The sequence below is a fragment of the Populus trichocarpa genome, chromosome 12 (assembly GCF_000002775.5).
Source record: "Populus trichocarpa isolate Nisqually-1 chromosome 12, P.trichocarpa_v4.1, whole genome shotgun sequence".
In the NCBI taxonomy this organism is placed as follows: Eukaryota; Viridiplantae; Streptophyta; class Magnoliopsida; order Malpighiales; family Salicaceae; genus Populus; species Populus trichocarpa.
The window spans coordinates 13,690,679-13,717,901 of record NC_037296.2 but is presented as its reverse complement, the minus strand read 5'-3'; the positions used below and the strand labels follow the sequence as shown (position 1 = coordinate 13,717,901).

The window sequence follows — 27,223 nt, the reverse complement described above, 5'->3', positions numbered from 1 at the left end:
AATACCAGCACGAATTCTCGGTTGGGAGGTGGGACTAGTGATACTCTTTGGAAAGTGATCTTGAGGACACCATGTATAACATCCAATGATGAGTAAATCTTTCAAGAAATGCAGCCATTCATGGACATTCTTCCAAAGGTGATTTAGTAGTACCATAGGTAAAACATGTGGAGAAAGTTTGTGTCTAAGGCCCTAGGAACCAAAATATCAATCTCTATGAAATTCTATAAACAAACTAATTGAAAAAATTTAAATATAAGCAACTACAGAAAAGAAACGTGTACCTAATTTGGTTTATACTGCTATCTTGAAATTCTATATCCTTTACTTTCTTTAGAGAAAAAGCTGCCGAAACTATACCAACCAATTTCCACAAGATCTCATTTGAGGTTTCAGAACCATGTGGTTGTATCGGCGATTTCGTGCAATAATCTTCAACAGGTGATGATATTAGAACCATAGCTGATTGCTTTCAGGCTTGAATCAGACATATTTGTCATCCATTTATGAGGACCATTGGATTCCCCCAATATATTGTATGCATATGAAGGCCATCTTACACCCGCGCCACACGAGCTTGTAACGCCCATTCTAATCATCTTCTGTGTTCTCTCGAGAGCTACGAGGCTTGAAAATGTTGAGAAACTGTTCCCAACAAAAACATCAGCCTTTGAGCAAACTTCATAATCTATTGCTGACTGAATGAGATATGGGTATTTATTATAAATTCCATCGACGCCGAGTTTATTCTTCTCAACAGGAAGCAAACCTTCCTTCCACCCTGTGAGTATAGAAGAATCTTCAAGAAGACTATCAGCTACAGCGAGATAAACAACAGTAGGACCTTTTAGGCCTACAATGTTCCCCACTCTCTCCATAATCTCCCGCTTGCTGCTACAGATTTCACTAACATTTAATTTCCGCTCTAACTTCTTGCAGTGAATCATCCAATCAATCTCTATCCTCATGTGAACTGCCACGTAAGGCACTGGCTCCAACAGAGAGCTATCAGGACCAAAATCGCTTTGAGCGGAGCCACTTCTGCTGCTCATTTCCTTTCCTACTTCTCTAATCTTTGACACAACTCTATCTGCCTCTCTAGCTATCTCATCAACCAAAACTAAGCATTCAAAGACCATGGCATAGTCCTTAACGGGCCAATGATCATGCCACAAAAACGGATTCTTCCCAACTATTCTAATTACCTCATATCCATCAAATGGATCATTGCTAAGCTGTTTCAGTTGATCCAAATCCCTCTCAACAGTCCACTTCCTCCCACTTCCCTTCTGTAGCTCATACACTCCAGTTTGATTCCTAAGGTCTGAATAACTGCCCAACTGCACAAACCCATTACAGAGGGAATTAAACCTCTCAAATTGGAACACCTTATCAAAGGAAATAGGCTGGAGGCGATCTATTTCCTTATAGAACAGGGAGGCACTTAAACTAGGCATTAGCAGAGTTCGGTTCAGCATTCTAGCAGTTAGACAAGCTCTTGCAAATGCTATCTTTTGATTGTTTAGTCCCCATACTATCTGAGGAACTTCCAAGAATTTATCTTTGCGAATTCCATTATCAGAATCCAAGGACAAAGACCGGCTATGAACCAAATCAAGATTATTTTTATCTATCCCACCATAACCAGAGAATGAAGGAAGCAGCACAACTCTAAGAAACAGAGCAATAACAATCAAAGCAAGACCTTTACATGTTATAGAATTCAAGTTTCTCCCAAAGAACATCTGATACTTGCAATTAGAGGCCAAGTCCATTTTAAGATTCACCTCACCTAACAATCAAACACCCATATAACCAACATTCTTGCTGACAGAATCACAAGCAACCCAGTTCAGTTACAAGTGGATTAGCACATACCCCAAATCATTAATCACTCTAAACTTGAATAATCACAGCTTTCTAATCCCATCTCTGGAAATCATAAAATCCTGCAAGACAAAGAGAAGGAAAAAATCATCAGAATCAATTTAAACATTACAATGCAGAATTTTTCTACATAACGCATATGCACCACATCCGAATAGCAATGAACCTGTGACTGATACCTACCATATTACAGCTTAAGAAAGACTGGCAGGCTATTCAAGCTCATATGTCAGCTTCAAAGCAAAGCAGCAAGAAGCATGTGACACCATTGAAAAAACAAAAAGGCACTCTTGTAAAGATCAGAAACCAATAAAGCCCATATCTTTACTCAGTCAATGGCGTGGATAGTAACAACAGATAATCCAAAAGAACAATGAATATTGAATACAATGCCAAGCTACAAGAAAGAAAGAGACAAATAGAAACAGATTTTGCTTGACGCCTCACCTTTGAAATCTGAATCTCTGGTACCGAGATAACAAAGTGCTTCCAAGAAAGGTACAATCTTTTCAATCCAAAGTGGTGTGAAAGAACAAAAAGATTCAGGATTTTCTTCAAAGCCCCAGAACCCAAAAGAGAGCCAACAAGAAGAAGATAAAAAAAGATGGTGATCATGCATGAACAGGAATCTGAAAAGGCCTGAATTCCCTTGAACCAAAAGCTAGACAACCCATCAACATCATGACAACCAAGAACACTATGTCACCCTAAAAAAAGAATTAAAAAAAAAAACAGTCAGAGAGGATTCACACATCATTCATTATTTTATTTTTAGCACTGCTTCGTAAATTATAGTAATTACAATAATTTCCCATGAAAAATAAATAAATTGGGACTAGACAAGACAAGAGTGGAGGGCATTTTGTTGACAGTGGGACCTGAGGCAGGTATATTTTGCACAGAGCTTGGGTTGGCGTTTACTTGTATGTAGGTTACCCATAGTGCCCGCAGTCTGAACCGTACCAAACAGTCCTACAATACAAGGGCACATTCTTCGGGAGGGTATGTTTCGAGGCTTAAATTTTCAGTACTTGTAAAGGTTTAGATCAAAGTTATAATCACCCATATAAAGAAAAAACAGCAACTGGCCAGCTGTACTTTTTTGGTGCACAAAACAGGATTGCAAGTAGCCAACTACCCTGATAAAACAAATATTTTGGATAGCTGGAAGTAACATGCATTCACATGCCGGAAATTTACATGCCTTACGCCACATGTGGGGTCCACAATTTTATTTTATTTTAATTTTTATTATTATTCAACGTCACTAGTCAAACAATCCATACACAAGATGAAAGGGGTGAATTACTCTGATTTAAGAATTGGAGTTTCGAATAAACAACTTGATGTAAATTAAATGGGGAAGCAATTATATCCAATAAAAATAATCATTCTAGATCACAATTATCTATGCAAATTCTAATTTTTAATAGGTTAATTTGATAATATATTAATGGTTTAAGAGCAGATTTAGATAAAAATTGGAGTTTCGAATAAACAACTTGAAGTAAATTAAATGGGGAAGCAATTATATCCGATAAAAATAATCATTCTAGATCACAACTATCTATGAAAATTCTAATTTTTAATAGATTAATTTGATAATATATTAACGGTTTAAGAGCAGATTTAGATAAAATTAAAATAAACTCGCGGGTTAATTTAGCATCATTTTAGTAATATCGCCGAGTTAACTTTAAATATATATTTTTATAATTTTATTTAAAATAATGTTGTTTTTGTTTTTTTAAAATATAAAATTATGTTGTTTTAAAATAAATTGATCTACTGATCAACCCATGATGAGAGCTTTTAACTGAGTCAAACTCTATATTGGTATGTGTTTGTCAATTTTCACCCGTGTAGAATTGCGTTCTAGACACTGATTAGTTAAAATTTAATTTTTTATTTAAAATTTAATTTTTTATATTTTTTTATAATTTTGATGTATTGATATAAAAAAATATTATTTTAATGTATTTCCAAATGAAAAATACTCAACTATTACTACACTCTTCAACACCACCTTCATTTTTTTTTAGATTAATGTAGTTGTCCGGGTGAGCTTACGTGCACCTCAACTAATCCCACAAGCTCTAAAATTAACGACCATGCAAGCCTTCAATGACCTTGAGATTTGTGGGACTCGAACCAGTAACATATGAAAACAAACTCAAAATACACCCATCATGATTACAGCACCTTCATTTGTTTTGATGCTCTCTAGTGTATCTAATTCATTTAGTTCTTGGGCACATTGCTATATCAATGATTCAACAGCATTTAGATCTTGTTTAGCGTACTGGTTGGACCACTGTGTAGTTAATTCTTGGATTTTTTTTAAATTAAAATTTTAAAAAATTTTAAATCATTTTAACGGGTTAATATTACAAAAATAAAAAATATATCATATTAATATATTTATAAATAAATAAATAATACTTTGAAATACTCCTATTTTGCTGGAAAATTAGGTGGCCTTCCCCTTTTTTTTTTGGGGGGTTTGTCACGTTCAGCTGGTCTCGTCGGAACTCTGATTATGGACCCTAATGAGATGGTGGACCAATTGAAAGGACAGAGCCACCAGTCCAACATCAAATATTAGTAGCGAGTAATAAATCGTACTGTTAGTTTTGAAAAAGACACCAGCAGGAGAAAAGATGGTAACTGTCAGTTTGAGAGTACGGACATGCCACGTGGACGATTTATTACGATTTTATTTTTTTGCCCATTTTTTATATACTTTAATAGTTTGATTTATTACGGTCCGGCCATTGAACAGGAGATCGTGTCCAAGAGAAGGAACCTCCATGATATGGCTATTCTTGGTATTTGGCTGAATGGATTTTCTTTTGCAGTGCCTTGCGTCTTTTGAAATTATGGTATAATATATTTTTTTTAATATTTTTTTATTTGAGAATATCCTAAAACGATTTTTAAAATTTTTTTTATATTAATACATTAAATTTATTTAAAAAATACTAAAATAAATACAAATTTGATGATTTTCATGCTAAATATACTTTTAAAAAACATTTAAAAACTTGGGACCATCTAGGTATTAATATAAAAGACAATTTAAAAAACAGAAGCTACGATAATAACAATCAGAAATTAAATCAACAACACGAAAAGTTCAATGGGCAACAACAAGAAATATCAAATTATCATAACTATTCAATTGGGTTTAGTTACATTCTATCCATGGGAAGAGAGAATCCTTGTGATTTTGTAAGCTAAACTCGTCAGGAACAATCTCACCATCTATGAGTTGGTGGCAACTTCAGTATTTTTCCAGCCTTGAAGCAATAAAAAAACCTGTCAGATTTTACATTCTCTTTTGGCATGTCTGGCAAACTCTGGCACGTGGTTTGCTGCGAAGGTCCTTTTGGTACCAGACACTGCAAAGTGCCTGACTTGGGCAGTAGTCAGGCGGTGAATTTTTTTTTTTAAGTTTAATATAGGTGTCGGGTCAAGTTAGGACCTATCTCGATTAATCTCACGAGCCCTGAAGTTAACGACCATATAAGCCTCCAGTGACTATTATATAAGCAACCATAAGGCTCGAACCTGAAACTACAGAGAAAGCAAACCTCTTAATCTCAATCTTTTACCACTTGACCACCATCTAGATAATTTTTTGCCGTGAATTTCTTGATTTTCTTGCTTCATGTAAACAATAAAAAACCATCTTGGTTTTAATAGCTGTTGTCTTCTTCTTCTTCAGGTTTGCTTGAGAGTTTTTAGTGGGCTGGCTCAAACTCTTTTACCAGGACCAGCCCATGTTCATTAAAGCCTAATATGTCCTTCAACAACCAAGCCCAATGAAAATAAGAAAAAAAAACCCTTCTAATTTGTTTTTGTTTTTACTTTTAAGTTAAAAATAATTTTTAAAAATACAAAATAATATTTCAAAAAACATTCACTATCACCGTCTTATTCAACTCAAACTTATCATGTATGAAATATCTATAATCAAGAATATCTATCTATACACAGTTCCATAAAAAAAATAAAAGTCAAATATCAAAAGCATCATGTTAATTAGAAAAGGTTAAATTGATAATTCCAAGAACCACTCAGCAGAGCCCTGAGTTGATCTGAATAGACCAGGGTTATGATAGCTTTAAAGGAAAAAAAAATAAAGGCTAAGAAAGGAGACCAAATACAGGTAAATCATTAAAGGGCAAGGTGAAAGAATCAATCTTGATTATTATTGCCGTTGTTTTGGGTAATTTGCTAGATTGTGCATCAACAATCAATTACACTTAGAACCCGTTTGGTAACGCGTTAGAGGTTGTATTTTTTCAAAAACATACTAAGCGAACGTTTGGTTAAGAAAAAAAAGCAACTTCCTGTGCATGGATCCCACAATAAATTGCGTGCGAAATGCAGGGAGATGGAAAGCAGAAAACTACTGCTTTCTTGCGCGGCCAAGACATTCAACCATGCTACACTGTTCAGTAAAAAGTGTATCATGCCTCCACTGTTCACTGAATAGTGGAGGCATGTGTCCACTGTGGGGAGGCATACTCCACTGTTCACCGAACAGTGGAGCATGTTGACAGTGCAAGAGAATTGCACTGTTCACGTGAATTTTATTTTTTTCAGTGTGTTAATTTTTTAACATTTTTTTTTAAAAAACTAGTATACAGTGAATTAAATTCACTCGTACTGTAATATCAATTTTATACCTGATAATATTTTATCTACGCTCAAAAAATTATGAAAACTGTAGTTCTTATCGGATGAATTTTGTACGTAATGGAATTATAAATAGTTTAATGGAATAATAAAAAGTATTTTTTATTTCATGATGTAATAGAAGTAATTAATTCTACAATATTTAAATTTAAAACTATCAATATTAATATATATTTTTTAAAATTATTTTATAACCTCAATTTCAAAAGCATTCTTAACCAAACACATTAAACTATTTTTTCTTCAACCTCAATTTCAACCACAGTTTTAACCAAACACCTATTTTTTCAAATCAACCTCAACTAAAAGTATTTTTTATAAAACAACTTTTTTCAAATCACAACCACAATAGTTACCGCAATATCAAACACACTCTTAGAGAGTGGGTGTTTGGGATTATGAAGAAGATAATTATTAAAATATTTTTTTATTTAAAAATATATTAAAATAATTGAGATTGTAGTGTAATATATTTTTAAAAATAAATTTTTACTTAAAAATAAATTCAAATAATTTTTTTTATTTTTGTTAATATCAGTAGATAAAAAAATACAAAAAAAATATTAATCTAATTCTTTTTCAAATCAAGAATACTATTGAAAAAACATAAGAACTATAGTTTTTGCTTTTTAGACTTGGCCCGGTCTAAGGCTCGGGTTCCAGGTTTTGACCGAGTTGTCCGGGTCAATTTTTTTTAAAATTAAAATAATATTGTTTTAATAAAAAAACAAAAATCATAAGGTTGTAACCAGGCTTTTGACCAAGTCATATAAGGTCAACCGGGTCACCTGGTTATACCGGATTTTTCGTTCTTCTATTTTTTTTAACCCAACCCGGTTTCAATTCTAGATCGTCAGATTATACCAAATTGTTTCTTCTCTTATTTTTTTTTATCTGATCTGATTCAAGCTCTAAATCAACTGGATCCTAGGTTGATGCACCGGTTTGGACTGGGTTTGAAAATCATTGATAATAACAGCGGACTGGTCAATGGCTTTCGGGATTCACGAGGTCACCATCAATCAATCAATCTACAAATCACCAAGAATTCTTTATGAACTCGAAGTTTATTGACTAAAACGGGGTTTCCTGGCAACACAGAAGGAAGAAAAAAATTGAGGTCACGACGACCAAAGAGTCATTTGCGCGCTGTGGAATTCTGGGCAGAGCACACGGAGAGACCAAGAAGTCTAAAGCTTGGAACAATCGATGTTCTGTTGTGTTTATCCAGGATAGGCGTGCGAGGCTGTATTTTTTATAGTGAGATTCAAGGAATTTAGTTAAATACTTTTTTATATTTTTTCTTTTTTTTCAACTTGATAATAAATATTTTTATTTTTATCCATGGACGTCGTGTGCATGTTTAGTTTTCCTATAAGATATTAAGATTTTATTAAATGAGAATTAAATATATTGGCTAATAAATAATTCAAATATTACCATTATAGACAAAGAATAAGAATAAAAAAACTAAACACTTGGCATAAAAAGAACAGACAAGACATTCACTTTTGATACATTCAAAGAGAATGTTTTAGTTGTAAAATAGTTCCTTCTATGACATGTTTAAATAATTTTTTTTTTTTAAATTGTGGATTTCATGCTTCATAGTTTTAGTTTTCAGTGTTGTGGTTGTTTTTATAGTTATGATTTGAAAAAAATTGTTTTATAAAAAATATTTTTGGTTGAGGTTGGTTTGTTATTTATATATGTTTGGTTAAAATTGTGCTTAAAATTGAGATTGAACAAAAAGTAATTTAATGTGTTTGGTTAAAATAATGCTTTTCAAATTGAAGTTATATATATATATATATATATATATATATATATATATATATATATATATATATATATATATATTGATGGTTTTTAATTTAAATATTGTAGATTTAACTACTGCTATTACATCATGAAATAAATAATACTTGTATCAAATATTTTTTATTGTTCCATTAAACTATCTACAATTTCATCACGTACGAAATTCATCCGACAAGGACTACAGTTTCCTTGGTTTCTTAAGCGCGCAACAACATTAGGTAAAATATCATCAAGAACAAAATTGAGATTGCGATCAAATTCTGCAAATGTTACGTCATTAAGCGATCTCCTTCTAATTTTTTGAATAAAACACAATTAAAAATAAAAATAAAAATTGAATTTTTTTTAACTGGGTCGGACTCCTTTCAATGCATTTAGCTTTAGACCGGACCCGGTCCGGCCGGAACAGTGGAGAGTGTCTCTACTGTTCACGTGAACAGTGGAGTTTCACTCTCCACTGTCTGCAAGTTTGCGGAAAGTAGCTAAGAGCTGCTTTCCGCGAACCTGTAATTTATTCCAAATTTTATGTGGTTCCATGTCAATAACGAAATGCGTTTTATCATAACTAAACATTTAATTTATACTATTTGCTTTCAAAGCAAAAGCTACCGTGTAAATAAACGGGCAGAATTCAAAGCGATGTATAGCCTCTTTTTGTTAGAAAAAATGTGATGAACAACTTTCCTTGAATAATAATAATAATAATGTTATTCTATGTATTCTTCACTCCTTTTATAAAAATAATGTAGAATATTCCTGCCTGGGAATCAAATTCCTGTAAAAGAAAATTCGCGTCATACATTGCTAAGAAGAGTTTCACTTTAAAAACTATAATATAAGACAAACGAATCTCTTTGTAGTTTAAATAAAAAAATACGAGGTTTATGTAATTATCAATTTTAAAGTTTATAGGATTATTCGATATACATATAAGCTAACCTGAATATTTATATTAAAAAAAAAGAAAAAAAACCATGGGCAGAATATTTGATTTGTTGAAGTTGGTGTGACAGTCACACATTGGATTCGAAAAATCAGCCATAACACTCTGGAATAAGTCCACACTAACTAGCTTAAGTTATAAAAATTCTCTCTTCATTTCACATTATCATATTCCGTCTCCATATCGACATGTATTAAAGTCTTATCACCAATATTTCTTTCATGCTTGTTTCACTAGAAAACTTTGAAAAAACTAAAATAATGTTGTTCTAACAAAAATAAAAACCTAGGCCTGTATCAAGTTTTAAATCAGTGGGTTATTATATTGGTCTATTAATTTAATATTTTTTAAAAATAAAAATATTTAAAAACAGAAATAGAAGGTGTCCGGAAGACACAACTGACAAAATATATATATATATATATATAGAAAAGGGAAACCCCATTTATTGATAATATTTGTGCAAAATGACATGAGTTGCTCCGTCCCTCCCTCCCACGCTTTCCTTAAAACCGGTCTCTACGTGGCCCACAATTCCTAGTTTCCACCGAACCTTCTGGATTGTCCAATTCTTGACATTTCTCTTAGACTTTTTTTTTAAAAAACTTTTGCATGGCCTCTCTCTTTCGGTATAAGACTATAAGCAAGTAAACCGCCTAACAATTTAAGGAAATTTATATTAAAAAATGGAAATTAATTGAATTACTACTTTACCCTACCTTTGTATCCACTCTTACTTGAACAAAATGTACTGTAGATGGAACAATAAATTTATCATCTTATCCTTAGGTTAATGAGACCATTTTAGTATTTTGAGATTGGTCGAGAATATGATATAAGTTATTTATTTATTTGCATAATTAAATTATATTGATGTCCTAAAAAGATAAAATTTGTTTGCTATAGAGAAGTATTTATGTCCTTTTGTTTTATTATGTATAGTTAAGTTATCATACTACCTTGGAATTAAAAAAGAAAAATTAACTCACAGTTGAGGTTTTTTTTTTTTCTTTTTATTTCTGTAGGTATAATTAAAAAACCAACTTACCCTTTGAGCTTATTTTCTTAAGCCTAGGATCAAAGGGTAATTTAGTTATTCCATATTGGTTTTTTTTTTTTTTGAGGTGGGGCAGGGCCCTTATGGTTTTTTTTTTAAAAAAAAAAATTGACACGTGGCCGAGCATGCGTTAATGTGTCAAGCGCTCCACCATCTCTAGATGGCACGTACAACTAAAAGAGTATTTGACAGTGTGGTTGAGGTTGCTTTTTAAATAATTTTTCGCGCCGAAATGCATGCCAATGATTTTTTTTTTAAAAAAAAATTATTTTTGACATCGGCACATCAAAACAATCTAAAACATACAAAACATACACCAATAAGAACTTTGTTTTGTCGCCAACGACTATTTTTTTCTTTTTCTTTCTTTCCTCACTCTTCCTCGATGGTTGCGCCTTACCACCTCATTTCTAGGGGGGGGCATCCTAAACTTCCATTTCTTTTTTTATTTAATCTTTGTTCCATTGCTTATAGTTTTATAAAATATTTAATTGAATTATATTTTTGTTTCAATTTCATCTTCATTTAATTTTTTACTTTGTCAAATTTGATTTTTATTATTTTAATTGCTATTTTTTAATCTAAGATAATTTTTAGAGTTGCATTTTTTGCAATTCCACCCTCCATAACTTTTTTTTTCTAATAAATCTTATCCTTGTTCCTTTATTTGTTTTTTATTGTTGCTTTATGAAAATTTGAAAATTGGTATTTTTTTTACCTGATTTAGTTTTTCAATATTTAATTGGTTTGAATTTGAGCTTCTTGGTTAAGCCTATATCTAAGATTTCATGGGTTACAGGCTTTGGAAAATAACTCGGTTTCATGAGGTTTGCCTAGGATTTCTTTGTTTTTTTTTTAAATTTTTTTAAACTGATTTTTTTTCAATTTCATCCTATAATATTTATTTAATTAGAAATTGAGTTTTTTTTTAATGCTTTCTCATGACCTTGGTTTTATCATGTTTTTATTTAATTAGGTTACAACAACTCTTTTTACTTGTTATTCTTTGTTAAACTTATTTTTTAAATAAATTTTATTCTTGAATTAAATAAAATTGATTTATTTAATATAAATGGATGCTCACTTCATCTTGTTTTGTTCGATTTTTTTTTTCTGAATCGTTGCTCCAGCAATCCATGCAACTTCTCATGTCATCATCCAAAGTTTTGCAGTTGGGTTTAAATTGTCTCAACAAGGTTTTTTTTTTTTTCTTGTGACGAGTGATATCTATAATAAAATAATGATGAATTTTCAATAATTATTTTTTATTATGAGTATAATATGATGACTCATTTATTTTTATTGACTATTATCAAATATTTTTTTACAGTTCATATGCTATTATTGTATATAATTTAAATCAAATTATTAGAGTTAATAACTCGAATTTTTCTTTTTCTTTTAAAATACTATCTTCATCCAAACATTTCTTTTATGTGCTAAAAAATAATAATGACATAACACGGTCACCGACCTAGTTTTATTTTAAGAATATATACGTTTTTTTTGCTGTTAATAAAAAAGGTATTAAATTCTTAAAAAGAAAGGTAAGGATATTTTGGGGTTTTTACACCTCGCACCTGCTAAGTGCTTTCCTCCCGATCCCAAGTTCTAAACCGAAAGCTAACATTTTATTTATAAGAACCAAACTCACCCAAAGCACAATTTTTTCTTCACTAAAATAGTGTAAGAATTCTTCATCACTAAGAAATTTGCAACTTTCTTGCATTGTACCGAGAAATCTCATTTGGTTTTTTACTGTTTGCTGAGTTCACACCCGGTTTATTACCAAGTTACTCCCGATTTGTCCAATGGAGAGAGGAGGATATAGAGGTGGAGGAAGAGGTGGTCATGGTGGTAGGAACAGTGGTGGTAGAAGAGGAGGATATGGAGGAGGAAGAGATGGTGGTCGTGGTGGGTATGATGGTGGACGTGGTGGCTCAGATGGTGGTCGTGGAGGGTATGACGGGGGTCGTGGTGGCACAGACGGGGGTCGTGGTGGCACAGACGGTGGTCGTGGAGGGCACGGCGGGGGTCGTGGTGGCACAGACGGTGGTCGTGGTGGCACAGACGGGGGTCGTGGAGGTTATGGCGGGGGTCGTGGGGGCACAGACGGTGGTCGTGGAGGGTATGAAGAGGGTCGTGGTGGCTATCCACGTCAGCATTGGAGACCAAACAATCAAGGTGGTGGTGGTACACCTGGTCAAAGTGTTGGTGGAGCGTGGGCAGCAAGGGGTGGGCATGGTGGTGGTGGTGGTACACCTGGTCAAAGTCTTGGTGGTGGTGGTACGCCTGGTCAAAGTGTTGGTGGAGTGTTGGCAACAAGGGGAGGGCATGGTGGTGGTGGTGGTACACCTGGTCAAAGTTTTGGTGGTGGTGCACCTGGTCAAAGTGGTGGTGGAGCGTATGCTCCAAGGGGTGGGCATAGTAGTGGTGGTGGTATACCTGGTCAAAGTGTTGGTGGAGTGTGGGCGACAAAGGGTGGTAGTGGCGGTGGTGGCGGGTCACAATCAGAGCGGCATGGAGGTGGTCCACCCAATCAAAGTAGTGAAACGGGGCCTAAAAGGGGCTGTGAAGTTGGTCGTGGCGGCGGTGAAGAAAGAGGTAGGGATCTGGTGTCAGAAACTAAGGGAGGAAAGGGACCCTCAAGGGATGGCAATGTGGGTCCATCTAGAAGTTCTAATGATGATCTTGTCCCACGTAAGTATTTGTTTTTTGTTTGTCAATTATATTGCTATTTGTGTGGTGGTTTGGTCGCTGATGGTTTGCAGGAAATATGAAACGGTTGCGGTTTTTATTTGTGCTGTGTGGTGAAAAAGTATGTCTTTTTGGTTCAAGTGTGAAACTTTTTGTTGAATTTGTTGAAGTTGGAGAAAAAGAAGGGATTTTGGTTTCTGGGTTTTAATTTTTTCTGTTGTTCTGAATATATTAAGTGTTGGAAGAGTTACAGTTCAGACTGAATTTATAGCTTGTGTTTCTCGGTTTCTGAGTTCTGTGGCTTTGTGTTAGTAGTTTATTTAATGAAACTTTGTGTGAATTGCTTCTGAAATAGGAGTAATATTCATGACTTGTCTGTATTTTGGTCACAGGACTTGGGTCTTTGTACTTTGTTGTTAATTTCCAAACTGGAATGACGCCTTTCAAGTGGAAGTGCATTAATTATTTTTCCCTCTTTTTTTTACGTGTTCGTGTTGGGGAAAAAAAAAAGGGGGGGGGGGGGTTCTTATCTTGGTTGCTGGATAAATTACTCTCATCCGTTCTAGGAACCGCCTCAATGATATCATGAGGGCGTTACTTAGTGAAGTTTTGATAGGTTGGCGCGTGATCAACAAGCTACTATACTTAACGAGAAATGTAATTGTTGACAACCTGATCATTGCTTTGAATATGTTTTGAGGACCATGGTGCAGCTTTAGGCACACCAGAATTATAACTTAAATAACCTAACTAGCTGATACAAGGATGTTTCCCAAATTTGGAACTTTAAAGGGGTCATTTCTAACTGTATTTAATTTTCTTTTCATCTTCTTATTTATTAACCATTCCTATTTTAGAATTGGGAAAAAAGAAATCAGATGGCATAATCAAGGTTATTTACTTACCATATCCCAATCCAGGGCTTTATACATGGCCACGATAAGAGGTTTTTGCATCTCTTTGCTGCCCTTTTGTTGCTTTAAACAACATGGATTTAGAACTTAGTGGATGTTGTTATGCTTGAAGTTCAAAGTTCATCTAAGTCCAGATTGTTATTATCTGTAGCTTGCTACAATGTGGCAATGAAATCATGATAGTTATTTTATGTGCACTTCCAATGTTTGTCTCTATTAACAAATTGGCACAACAAGAAAGTTATTGATAGTATCTTCTTTGTATTGTCTTTTTAATCTTGATGAATATGAATTCAGGGCAACTGCCAATAGAACAACTATATGCTGAACATCCTGTCAATTCCACTAGTCAATAATTTTTAATAGAAGCAAATGGATACTTTTGAATTTATCACAAGTTGGAAACCTTAATGAAATAAGCTCTCTCTTCTTTGCAGCTCCTAACATGCCAAAAGGTTTGGCTTCTTCCTCTTCGGACAATGCTAATAGGGTTAGTCCGGTTCAACGACCAGATACAGGTGGCAAACTGGCGGTCCGAACCCCTAGGCTTCTTGTTAATCACTTTCCTGTTAAGTTCAGTCCTAAGAGTATCATAAGGCATTACGATGTTGATATCAAACAAGAAGTGCCTCCCAAGCATGGTCGGCCTGGGAAAATTTCAAAGTCCATTTTAACAATGATCAGGGATAAGTTATTTACTGATGATCCCTCACGGTTTCCTTTAGGTAAGACAGCCTATGATAGGGAGAAGAATATTTTCAGTGCAGTTCCCTTGCCCACAGGAACATTTAGAGTGGAGGTCTCTGAGGCAGAAGATGCGAAACCACGTTCTTACCTGTTTACCATAAAGCTTGTGAATGAACTTCAGCTGCGCAAGCTGAAGGATTACTTGGATGGGACACTTCGTTCAGTACCTCGTGACATATTGCAAGGGATGGATGTGGTGGTGAAAGAGCACCCAGCTAGGACGATGATCTCTGTTGGTCGTGGCTTCCATTCTGTTAGAGCTCACCAAGATTACCTTGGGTATGGAATCATAGCATCTAAAGGTTGTCAACATAGCCTCAAGCCGACCTCCCAGGGCCTAGCTTTATGCTTGGATTATTCTGTTCTGTCATTTCATGAGCCAGTTTCTGTGATAGATTTCTTGACAAAACATATTTGTGGGTTTAATTTAAATAATTTTAGAAGATGTAGGGGAGATGTGGAAATTGCATTGAAAGGACTCAAAGTTAGAGTGACTCACCGTGTCACCAAACAAAAATATGTTATTGTTGGGTTGACGAGAGATGACACACGAGATATTACATTTTCTCAAGAAGATCCAGATGGCAAGGCTTCACAGAATGTTAGGCTTGTTGATTATTTCAGGCAAAAATATGGCAGGGATATAGTGCATCAAGATATCCCTTGCCTAGAAATGAAAAGCAACATGAGAAACTATGTACCGATGGAGTACTGTGTCTTGGTTGAAGGGCAAGTATTTCCAAAAGAGCATCTGCAGAGAGACGAAGCCCAGATGTTGAAGGACATCTCACTAGCCAAGGCCAAGGATAGACAGAAAACAATATGCAGTATGGTACGAGATGGAGATGGACCTTTTGGGTATGTATTTGCAACACGTTGCCTTTTCATTTCTATACATGATTGGAGGTTGTATTTTTACATACAGTTATTCTATTTGCTTCACTTAGAACAATAAAAATAGAGATGGTTTTCTGATTGGCTGTCACTTTGCATTATGCTTATAACTTTTTCATCCTTGATGTGGTTACCTACTATATATTTAATTAAATGGCATGGGTGCATTTGATTAAACTGCTTAGAGCAATTTTTTTTTTATTGTACTTCACAAAAACTTCATTTTTCTGCTGTGAGTTTTCTGAGCAACCAGGATTATTTGCCATCATGGGTAATGTCATTGACTCATCCTAGTCCTTTATGCACTCTGTATTTATGGATTTTGGCCTAGTATGGCGTGGCATACTGGTGAGTTCAGGTGCTGCTCAAACTAGTGTGGTTTATAGCGTGTGCAGCTTGAATATATGGTGGTTGTTGATGGAGGAGCATACAATGCATATTCAAGTCTTGCCTATCTAAGCATCTCAGAATGACCACTTTTCTGCCATAAAATTTCAAGTTACTGAATTTTATGTTTCTGCATGGTATGCTTGCATCATCTTACATGGTAAAATCTTGTAAAATTCATAGAAGCAAGTGGATATCTCTCTATGTTAAGTTACTTGTGATATGACATTCTTGGTTAAAATTGTGGATTAGTTTCTCATGTTTTTTATTATTTTATTTGCAGCGGAGAGATTATCCGAAATTTTGGAATGGAAGTCAGTGTGGATATGACCCCGGTGGTAGGTCGTGTGATCGGGCCACCTGAATTGAAGCTAGGTGCTCCAAATGGAAGGGTGATGAAAGTACCTGTTGACGAGAAGTGTCAATGGAATCTTGTTGGAAAAGGAGTGGTGGAAGGGAAACCAATTGAGCGTTGGGCTGTTCTTGACTTCAGCTCTGATGATTATCAGTGTCCATTAAATGCTGACCATTTCATCCCAAAGCTTATTGCTCGGTGCCTGAAACTGGGGATTCGCATGGAAGAGCCTCTCTTTTATGAACCTACTAGCATGCGGTTGTTCTCTAACTCTAATGTTGATAGGCTTCGTGAACTCCTTGAAAGAGTCAATGGCCGGGCTCGCAAAATCTCTAGAGGCCAGTTGCAGTTTCTTCTCTGTGTCATGTCAAAGAAGGATCCTGGTTACAAGTATCTCAAATGGATTTGTGAAACCAAAGTTGGTATTGTGACACAATGCTGTCTGTCTCGTTCTGCGAATAAAGTAAATGATCAGTACCTTGCCAATATTGGTCTCAAGATTAATGCTAAGCTTGGAGGAAGCAATGCAGAGCTCAGCGACAGACTTCCATACTTTGGGGATGAAAACCACGTCATGTTTATTGGGGCTGATGTCAACCATCCTGCTGCTCGAAACACAACAAGTCCATCCATTGCTGCTGTTGTTGGTACTACAAATTGGCCAGCTGCAAATCGCTATGCAGCTCGAGTTCGTCCTCAGGACCATCGTTGTGAGAAGATTCTGAATTTTGGTGATATGTGTTTGGAGCTTGTTGAATTTTATTCTCGGCTCAATAAAGCAAAACCTGAGAAGATTGTGATATTCCGTGATGGGGTCAGTGAGGGCCAGTTTGATATGGTTCTCAATGACGAGTTAATGGACATCAAGAGGGCGTTCAGGTCAATCATGTACACCCCAACCATCACACTCATTGTTGCCCAGAAGCGGCACCAGACTCGTCTTTTTCTTGAGGATGGGGGGCGAATAGGCAATGTGTCTCCGGGTACAGTTGTGGACACAAAAATTGTCCATCCTTTCGAGTATGATTTTTACCTCTGCAGCCACTACGGAAGCCTTGGGACAAGCAAGCCCACACATTACCATGTTCTATGGGATGAGCATGGCCTCAGTTCTGATCAGTTGCAGAAGCTCATATATGACATGTGCTTTACATTTGCTCGTTGCACTAAACCTGTGTCGTTAGTTCCACCTGTCTACTATGCTGACCTTGTTGCTTATAGAGGAAGGCTCTACCATGAGGCAGTAATGGAAGGGCAGTCTCCATCTTCTGTATCATCTTCATCATCTTCAAGGACTTCATCATCTCTGTCAGTGGGAGCTTCGTTGGAAGAGAGGTTCTGTATGCTGCATGCAGACCTGGAAAACATCATGTATTTTGTTTGAAAATCTATTGGCCAGTCTCCATCACTTCAGGCAGTGAAAGAGATTGCCTTTGAAAATCTATCGGCAAGTTCCCATCTATTCTGGCAGTGAAGGAGATCACCACCTCATCTCTTTTTGAAATGATGTTACGCAAACTCGCTCCTTTTCTAAGCAAATAAAAAATTAGTGAAGGAGTTTGTGCGTGAATCTAACTAGTCACAAATTCTTCTGTATCTACCATGGTTGCAGATCATGGGAATCGGAGGAATGGCATGTCTTTTAGGTTTGTTTTCTGCTTGGATGGCTGTTTCGTTGTGTTTCTTGGTTTCTATTACTAAGCCTCGTGTGTTTTAAAACGTTTAAATGGCGTTATGCCTGTTGACATTGTTGGTTTTGAATTTAAAACTATGTTTCTTTTGATGTTGTTAATGTGCCTTGTGATTCATCATTTATATCTTATCAGCTATCCCTCCTGTTAGTCCCAATGTGATTTGCCCTGCTATCTATTTATTGACCCTTCAAAATGCTTGTGCTAGTCAATCATCAAGAATAATACATTCATTCTTTTTATTAGCAGCTTTTTATCATTTTCAAAGGATTCTTGCACTTTCACCAATAATGAGTGGGGATTTTTCATTTTGAAGTTGAAAGCAAGGCCACGAGCTCATGGCTCAATCGAAATCTCGGAGTCCTGTCTCTCAGAATCTTTAGGTTAAGCTGTAGCAAAGATGAAGAGCATTCTTGTTTAGTGTTGGATTTCTTTTCGAATTGTCTTGGATATTCACATGATATTTTGTGAATTTTTTACTTGTGTACCGAGGGGATGATGGTTATGAGCAAAAAAAAAAAACCTCTTGTGATTCTGAGCAGGTTTGGATTCGAAGCCTGAAGCTTTTTTTTGTTTTCTCAGCCTCATCTTCCACTGTACATTCAAGTTAATCTCCCCTTATGATTCCAACATAGCAAAAGAATCCAGATCAAGCAGAATCTTTGAAAACTGATGACGTCCAGTAGGATATCGAAAGATGACATGCATAACATAGAAACTGCAAGTAATTTGTCTAATTATTTCTTGCCCACAAATGAATTCCAATTAATTTAATCACAGCTACATCCCTGTTTATTCACATTGGTAGTATTTCATGTGGCGAAGGACCAAAATACGATCAAAAGAGAAGACAAAGTAAGAATGAACAAATAGTTTTCTGCATCGTGGATGAGATTAAATTTTTTTAAATCAAAAAAATATTGAGGTTTTAAAGAATTATTTATTATTGTTATTAATTAAATTTAATAGGTTAATTTTAAAATTTTCTGACTCAACTTTTTGCCTTGTCCATGTATAAAATCACCTAGCATGAAAGTTGACTCTACATGATCAAGTTGATATGACAGGTCAAAAAATAATGAGTTACCGATAAAAATATAATATAACTTTAGAAAAATTTCAAAATAACATTTTTTTAATTGTGACCTAATTTGTAAATTCCGAGACTTGGATCATGAACTTCAGTTTAAAAAAAAATTAATTATTTTTTTATTTAATTATATGATAATAAAATAAACACTTGTAAAAATTAAGTATTAATCAAATATTAAGATATTTGTTTGAAACTATAATATCTTTATAGAAGAAAAAAACTGAAAAATAATCAATTTAAAATCAATAATATATTGAAAAATAAAATTGAATGAAAAAAAAATTAAAAAGTAAAATTTTAAAAAATAAAATATTTTTCTCTTAAAACTGAGATGCTTTACTGTTAATACAAATAACACTGATATTCAGTTCTTGTAGTCGAGAGAAGAATAGTGAAACTATTACAAGTGTATAAAAACCTACCCACATACGCTGTCAAAAAATTCACAAGATGACGATTTTGACTCCCTAAACCTCTAATTTTACAAAGTGGATTCAGAGTACACTCGTTGTAAGAAAATCCAATGACAGTAGTGGACCACACGTGTTCCAGTTACGATGATGGATTTTTTTTTATATTGTCATTGAATTTATTTATTTTTATTAGATTTCTTTTAAGATTTCTGGAAGCTTGAGTTTCTCTTGCTTCTATGGTTCAGATTAATGTGGAATATTGTATTTTCGTTCTATAAGGTACTAATGAGGGGGTGGAGTCATTCATGTGGAACAGGGACCATTGCTTTGCATATTCTGCAAGTGATGGGGGGACCCCAAGAACAAGAAGAAGACTATCTACATAAAATTTGATAGGAAATGCTTTCTTTCTGTTAATTGCAGCTCATGCTGCATTTTTTTGCGTTTGGAATTATATGCCCTCTTTTCACTAAAGGGCAGTGCCAGGCCAGGCCAGAACACTAAAATTTGTTGTTTTAAGGTGATATCAGTAGATGCAGTGAACATGGGCATCGCATAGTTGAGAAAGACTCCTGCAAAAATTTGATTAGTAAATCTGTAACCTGGCACAGATGAATGGTGGAGTGACAGGCCAGGTTTGGCCAAACGGAGATAATTGTAAGCAGCAATGGCACTGTAGGTGGTGACCATTGCATGTGTCTGACGGGTGGGGTGAGTTGGAAAGCTGCAGAGATACTGTTCTTGACAGACAACGTGAAATTTCGAGCCATGTCCTTTCAGGCTAATGAGGTGGATACAGAAGAATATTATCTCATCAATCTATATCAGTTGTTGTGATTGGAGAAATCCACTTCAATACATGCCTTCTCTTACAAAATCAATGCCAGTGAAGAGAAAGAACTTGCACTGGAACCATTACTATGCAGTAGAAATGCCTTCAGAAAAGAACATGGCTAAAAGTAGGAAGACAAAAAGATTAACATGTATCAAACTCCTCTTGAGGAACAAGAATTCTGACCTACAACTTGGCGATGACGATCGCGCAATAGGAATTCAGGTTGTCAGTGTTTTGGTTGCATTTCTTGATTCCTGTGATTGCTTGTGTTGATTGAAAAGATTGGCTGATAAGATATCCATGTCATAAAGGATTTCGAAGAGGATCTATCAACTCTTTATTCAATGTTGAAAGCATAGAGAGAGATTCTGTCAACAGAAAATTAAAGGTTTAAGGAGAGAAACAACCTTCTGATCAGATATGACAGGTTTGTACACATTGCAGACATGTTAGAACCAGAATGATTCTTTTAAGCTCAGCTTTAGTTGGCATAAAGTCCATGGTTCCCTTCATAGGTTTTGAGGCAATTTGTGACTAAGTTGCCTGCTCTCTTTGCAAGAAAACAGAAAGTAAAAACCCTTTAAAAAGCTTTTCACACAAAATTCATCGATCAAGAACATTGTACCTGAATTTTTTATGAGATGCTGCTGTGAAAAAGATGGATTCATTCTTCCATTAAGAGCTCTGTCATAATGTGGTGATTCTGTTAGCTGCGGTGTTGTTGTTGAGTATGAATTTTCATTTCTGACTGGAAGCAAGATTCTTCTCATCCATGCAACAGTGAAGAGGCTTGATTGTACTAAAATCGGGATGCCATTGGCAATGGAATTGGAAAGGGCAGACAAAAACCTCTTTCCGCCACTGTTGAGCAAAACTACTGCTACTTTCCTTTGCCAATCTTCCATTGGATCTTCCTCTTCATTCTAGTTCGACCATTAAAAATGCACAAGCAATCATTACACATGAGTGTAAGAATTTTTTTATATCAGCAAACTGTTGCTTCCTCATTTGTTAGACTAATGTTACAAAATAAAAATTGCAGCACCAGAAAGACCTCTCCTCCCTTGTGCTTCAGAATGAAATCTTTTCTAAAAGTGAATTCATTTTGCTGGTACGAAGCTATATTAAAGCTTACCAAGTTCCCATCAACTATCTCCTTGCGTTGAAATGATCCCCGTAATCTCTCGTGGAAACCTGCTTGTCGTAAAAGCCATTCTTCTGCTGATGCCTCTCCAGAGTATGAAAAACAGCCTCCCAACATCAAGAGAGCTTTCGCCGATTGTTCTTGAACCTTGGTGCTACAATTATGACACTCTAAAGATTCTGTGATTGCCTCAACCGCTTCTTCCCTATATAAATTGGACTGCGAAAGATCTCCCTGCAACATCACTGCTATTTATTGTTCAAGATTTTGAAACCAAACTGTTATAAAATAGCATTTTGGTTTTGGCGCCAAACATGGACCGTTAGCTTACTTAAAAATGTACTTACCATAAGATCAAGCTGTAAGAGAACTGCTGCAACCAGCGGACGTTCTTCAGGTGAAGCTCTCTGGAGATAGACTAGAAAGATGTGCATGGTGTTCAAGCCACCCCATCCATTACCGAGTCCAGTTAAGAATTTGATGATCCACGTTCGTCTGCTCACATTTCCTCAGATTAATCAGAACACAAAATGAATAGTAAACTTAACATAAATGTTTTACTGAAGAGAAACTGGAAAATTCATACCTACTCAGGCACAGTAGATCGGCTAGTAAAGTGAACACACATCCTTTAAATTTCTTCTGAATTCCGAGAACAATGAGCTGAAGGAGAGAATCCTTGTTCAAATTCTCAGCTAGGTAGTTCCGAGAGCTCCCATTAGCTCGAATGCAACATGACATGAGTGTAGCAGCATGATTTCTCTCAATAATGTCTCCTACTTCAAAGGTCCTTACCAAGAAGCTCAATCCTCCCAGGGCAACAACTTGACTAGCATTCTCTAAGTTCCTATCTTCATCAAAACCTGTTAGAAGTTGGCCTAAGAAGTACATTGCTGCCTTTTCAGGCATGCACCGTACGGTGAATAGGGTCTGCAACTGGCCTCCAAACTCTAAAACTCGTAGGACTAGTGCTACCCACTCTATAGATATCATCTGTTTTGCCTTCGGCTTCAATAGGTAAAGCAGAACCGCAACTTTAAGAAACAAACTGTTACTTTTTAAGAGTTTCATGAAGATCTCGAGCTGTGGATCAGAGTTCAGTACTATTAACCTGTTTGCTTCATTTCTTACTACGAGCTCTGCGAGAATAGATATCGCCAGCTCTAGAACTTTGTCATCAGTAGAAGCAAACAAGACCTCAAGCAATCCTTCAATCACAGGTGCTTTGGATAAAGCACCTTCAATTACATTACTGCCAATGGAGTCCAACCAGGCTTTGGCAGTGACACGGATTGCAGTTTCACACTCAGTCAGACTATCTGAGGAGCAAATAGTGCTAATGGCTCTACTTAGATCAATAGGAGGAAGGTGGGTTGTCGCTTCATTCCTGATTGAATTACTCCTGACTATGATGTTGCCATTCCCTAGGCATTCTGATGACACACTTCGACATGAAAAAAGCCTAAAGAGTTCTGATTTCAGCGGCTCATGCCATATATCATGATTCGAAATAACATAATTTTTACTTGATGGCCTTCGAGTAGTCCTCGTCTTATTATTCTGTAAAAACGAGAAGCCTGTTGATTATATTCTCCAATTAAGCAGTGGATTTTGTTAGAAATAGGCAAGTGAAAAGGGTAGCAGAGTTTTGAGAATAGGGACAAAGGGATACTCACAGTAGCATAACTGCAGTCTTTGTATTCATCTATGCACACTTTATCTTCCTCTATGCTCCATGTATCCATTGAAGCTCTATTTCGAGAATCGAAGTCCTTCGATTGCCGCTCTAGCGTGGGGCCAAACACAGCTCGGTATCTGCTGAGATTAAAACAAAAATCATGAAGCAAATAACATAACTGTCAAGACCTTTTCTCTATTTTTGAAAAATACTTGGAAATGGTGATCGATTACTTACAAGTTTGTGTTGATGGAGGAACGCGATTTATAAGAATCTGATGATTTCCTCATTGATGTTGCATAACTTGGTCTAGATGGCAAAGGGACAGCAGGAACAGAAGGAGCTTTAGCCCCAACCTTGAGCCACTCGTTATAGTACAGAGCAAACTGGATGGTTCCCATATCCATGTGGTCATTATAGACCTTGCTCAAAGCTTTCATCCGTCTTTCCTTCTCAACATGCTGGGAGTCCGAGAGAGCCTCAAGCTCCTCATGGTACCAAACCTTAAGATGAAGTAGATGGGGAAGAAGGAAATGCTCCCAAAGATCAGGAAGCAAGTGAGTCCTTGCTAGAAAAGGCGAATCGCAAAAAACATAAAGTAGATGCCTAGCGGATATCCTGTCATTCTTCTCTAGCTTGTAAACAATTGACAAGTACAATTGAGCACAAGCTGAGAGATGTGAATTGGGTACACCACAAGTTGAACCCTTCCTTGATTTCTTAGAATTCAAAGAAGCAACAATGTTCAAAAGCTGAATTGAATTTTTCAACGACTCCATCTTCACTTCCTTCCTTGTTCCTTTCTCTTCAACCAACTTCTCAATGCTTTCCATTCCCACTTCCATATTCACAAAAATACCATCATCCGAACCCTTGCTTCTCCTCACCAAGCAAGAGTTGCACTTCTCTCTAATCACCTCCCTAAAACTCACATCTTTTATGTACCTGGCTATATAACCACTAAGTATAGATACCACCGCTCTAATAGCTATTACATCAATTGCAGGTTCTTCTCCCTTCAACAATGACTTAGACTGCAGCCTCTCCGTATCCGAACTCACTCTCCTTGACGAAATCGACGACCCTTTTCGCGTGGAACCCATATCGGTCTTCTGCTTAGGAGACTGGAACCTCTTTTGGTCATGGCAAATATGTATTGGCAATATTACAGACTCTTCTGGTCTAGTTAATCTGTCTCTATTTCTCAAGAACTTTCTGTGCTCAAATCCTTCCTCGGAGAGCATTTGATGTAAGGAAGCCATTTCTTGGTGATTTGAGTTTGGTTTGGGAGAAAAGAATTAAGTACCAAAAGGTTCATTGACGTTCTTTCACGATCAAGAATAGAAAACAAAGTACAGCTATTGAAGCAAGAAAGTGGTGAAGAAAGAGACACCAATGAGGACAAACACCACTTGCGGGTGATTTTCTTGAGGTAGACCGGCCGGTTCAAATTAGTTACATCAGTTAAAACTCCCGCCTATAAAACCCTACAATTGTACATAAAAAACGTTAAAAAGAAGACGCAAGTTAGATGAATGGACCCATCAAAAACATTTTTTGGAACTCGAAGCATGTGAAATGCCTAGCATGAACAGGACCCACCATGACCAAAACACAACAAGTCATTCAAAGGAATCTACTAGTTGTAAAACACAACAGCAGAAGTTGCAGAAATCACCAAGTTCAATGCAGAGAAGCAGAGGAGAAAAACATGATATTGCATGATGTTGATTATCAGAGGCTTTTCAGTGTCCAATTCAAGATTTTTTCTTTTGGGGCCAGAGGGTCAAAGGGCTGAGTGCAAACGGTAAAAAGGTACTAATGTTGAAAAATAAAATAATTAGATCACAATTGTATTTTGAAGAAGATAAAAGAAAACAATCATGATTGTTATTCAAGCAAAGAAAAGAGAAGGGTTCACAAGAAAAAAAGAGAAGAGAGAGACTCAAAAGAAAGGAGAGAACACAATATTTTGTTAAGATTGTTGAGATCTTCCTTTTGTCTTTAGTTAATGATAACTCAAATTTAAACTTCGAAACTTATGTACTTTGATTTGTCTGTTTTGTATTAAGTTTTAGATTAGAATTTTTTTTTTAAGTGTCCTATGAGAGATTCCTTATATTATTATTAGAAAATAATATAAATTATATTTTAAAATTTTATTTAATAATTTAAGTTATTAAGTTATGATACTTTTTGATAAGATATCAGAGTCTTCATAATCAAACAGTCACGAGTTTAAATTTCACCATTTCTATTTATTTGATAAAAATTAAGCATAAGATTTATACAAGTTTCAAGCTCAAAGAACTTTCACTTAAGAGGATATATTAAATAATAATATAAATTATATCTTAAAATCTTACATTGGTCTAAGTTTTTTTTCGCTCCAAGGATATTTTTGTTATTTTATTCTTTATTAATAAAAAGACTCTCCTACCCTCACCAGCTAGCCAATTTTATTTGGTTTAAGGGGCAAAATTGTAAATTTAGTATTACAATCCAAAGTGGATTTGATTCTATAGCTGCAGTAAAGACATTGTTATTACCCTCTTACCCTTTCAGTTTATTTTGTTATAGAGGATTTATTTTAGGTCTTCCCAATCAACTAGCCGGCCATGAAACATCCATGATATATTCATTTGTTAACTTTAATGAATCATGTACAGTAGTACTTCACTATTTGTACTTCTCTGTTCCTAGGTACCGTTAGTTTTCTGTTTTGAAGAGTGGCGGCGATTGCGATTTAAAATGTTTTTTATTTAAAAATATATTAAGATGATATTTTTTTTATTTTTTAAAATTATTTTTAATATCAGCACATCAAAACGATCCAAAAACATTAAAAAAATATTAATTTTAAGCAAAAATAAAATTTAAATTTTTTGAAAACGCGGTCCAGCTTGTACCGAAATAGAAAAGATGGAAATAAAAAAATATATAGAGGGAATATTATTTTTTGTTTTAAAAGTATAAAAAATCATTTTAAAATTATTTTAAAGATGAAATTATTTATATCGACGACTCTATCTCTTCAATTAAATATGTTTTTGTCTTTTTTATATCCGTCCAGACACTAACCAACATAACATTAACAATAATCATATTAATTTGATTATAAACTCAAACAACTGTGTTCTATGAAAAGTTGGGAAATACATTTTTCAAGTGGATTTGATATTTAAGGTTTTGAAGCTGACTACAAATTAAGGTTTTAGATTATCCCAAAGATCAGAGAGAGAGAGCATTAGAGAGACTTTCGAAAGAAATGGGTTGATTTCACATTCAGAGATGGTGATATATTAGAGTAGAAGAAGGCAAATGTTAGGTCTTATATGGAAGAAAAAATGGTGGTGTGATATTGACCCATCAACTTTTTCTTAGAAAAGAAATGCCTTCACGGGTCGTCGTTGGATATTATCGACGATAAAATATGGGTCCATGTTGATTTCTAGTTGCTACTTGTTTTTGGCTATTTGTAGATTATATAATTCTTAAAACTTTGGTTGAAATGGTAATTGTTATTATTATTTTTATAATAATTCAGTTTATACGTTGATTAAAATTAAATTATCATAAATATTGAACCTGGATTGGTCAGATAGACAGATCCAATAACTTATTGACTCAAAAATAATTTAGATCAAGTTTCAAATTAAATCAGGTAGGAGTTGATCCGGTCGATCTGGCAAGTCAATCCATAACCCAATAAAAACCTAATCTGATTTCAAATATTAAAATAATATAATTTTAAATTAATCCAAGTTAATTTATAAAACCTGTTATCTGGTGATTTAAGCCAGGTCAAGGTTTAATAAGTTAGAGTGATGGTATCTATTGAAGAATTTCACAAGAGGAGGCAGAGACAAAGGAGAGAAAGAGATGTTCTTAGTGGTAGATAATATTAATGCGGCTCTTTAACGTGTGATGGCCTTTCATTTTCTCTCGCCTTCTCTTTCCTCG

General features: G+C 35.2%; 3 protein-coding genes across 7 annotated transcripts; 1 reads left to right on the top strand and 2 right to left on the bottom strand.

The window, feature by feature from the left end:
• Window positions 1-177: 177 nt before the first annotated feature.
• Window positions 178-2,898, bottom strand: LOC18103889 (O-fucosyltransferase 23). 3 transcript variants are annotated; one of them, XM_024581832.2, is made up of 3 exons: window positions 2,335-2,898; window positions 1,879-1,949; window positions 178-1,792 (listed from the first exon to the last, which is right to left on the bottom strand). In XM_024581832.2, exons 2-3 carry the CDS (start codon window positions 1,886-1,888, stop codon window positions 435-437), a joined length of 1,368 nt encoding a protein of 455 aa, XP_024437600.1. In that variant the 5' UTR covers window positions 1,889-1,949; window positions 2,335-2,898; the 3' UTR covers window positions 178-434. The 3 variants fall into 3 exon arrangements, with proteins under 3 accessions (XP_024437600.1, XP_024437602.1, XP_024437601.1); XM_024581834.2 differs by lacking the exon at window positions 2,335-2,898 and adding an exon at window positions 2,033-2,313; XM_024581833.2 differs by lacking the exon at window positions 2,335-2,898 and adding an exon at window positions 2,071-2,313.
• A 9,098-nt stretch (window positions 2,899-11,996) lies between these two features.
• On the top strand, window positions 11,997-18,198 carry LOC18103888 (protein argonaute 2). Its single transcript, XM_024582815.2, has 3 exons — window positions 11,997-13,112; window positions 14,461-15,628; window positions 16,335-18,198. The coding sequence occupies exons 1-3, from the start codon at window positions 12,224-12,226 to the stop codon at window positions 17,788-17,790; spliced, it is 3,513 nt and encodes a 1,170-aa protein (XP_024438583.2). The 5' UTR covers window positions 11,997-12,223; the 3' UTR covers window positions 17,791-18,198.
• Window positions 18,199-20,393: 2,195 nt separating this feature from the next.
• On the bottom strand, window positions 20,394-24,660 carry LOC18103887 (putative E3 ubiquitin-protein ligase LIN-2). Of its 3 annotated transcripts, none has more exons than XM_052445774.1 (7): window positions 23,498-24,660; window positions 23,259-23,400; window positions 22,169-23,142; window positions 21,930-22,080; window positions 21,574-21,816; window positions 21,064-21,361; window positions 20,394-20,806 (listed from the first exon to the last, which is right to left on the bottom strand). In XM_052445774.1, the coding sequence occupies exons 1-7, from the start codon at window positions 24,520-24,522 to the stop codon at window positions 20,742-20,744; spliced, it is 2,898 nt and encodes a 965-aa protein (XP_052301734.1). In that variant the 5' UTR covers window positions 24,523-24,660; the 3' UTR covers window positions 20,394-20,741. The 3 variants fall into 3 exon arrangements, with proteins under 3 accessions (XP_052301734.1, XP_052301735.1, XP_024437852.2); XM_052445775.1 differs by having other exon boundaries at window positions 23,259-23,397; XM_024582084.2 differs by having other exon boundaries at window positions 21,930-22,077; window positions 23,498-24,658.
• Between the last annotated feature and the right edge of the window lie 2,563 nt (window positions 24,661-27,223).

Coding starts and splice junctions, on each gene's coding strand:
- LOC18103888 (XM_024582815.2), top strand. CDS start 12,224: ATGGAGAGAGGAGGATATAGAGGTGGAGGAAGAGGTGGTCATGGTGGT. Junction 13,113..14,460: donor TAATGATGATCTTGTCCCAC/GTAAGTATTTGT, acceptor TCTTCTTTGCAG/CTCCTAACATGCCAAAAGGT. Junction 15,629..16,334: donor GATGGAGATGGACCTTTTGG/GTATGTATTTGC, acceptor TTTTATTTGCAG/CGGAGAGATTATCCGAAATT.
- LOC18103887 (XM_052445774.1), bottom strand. CDS start 24,522: ATGGCTTCCTTACATCAAATGCTCTCCGAGGAAGGATTTGAGCACAGA. Junction 23,143..23,258: donor AAGACTGCAGTTATGCTACT/GTGAGTATCCCT, acceptor TCGTTTTTACAG/AATAATAAGACGAGGACTAC. Junction 22,081..22,168: donor GATCTACTGTGCCTGAGTAG/GTATGAATTTTC, acceptor AGGAAATGTGAG/CAGACGAACGTGGATCATCA.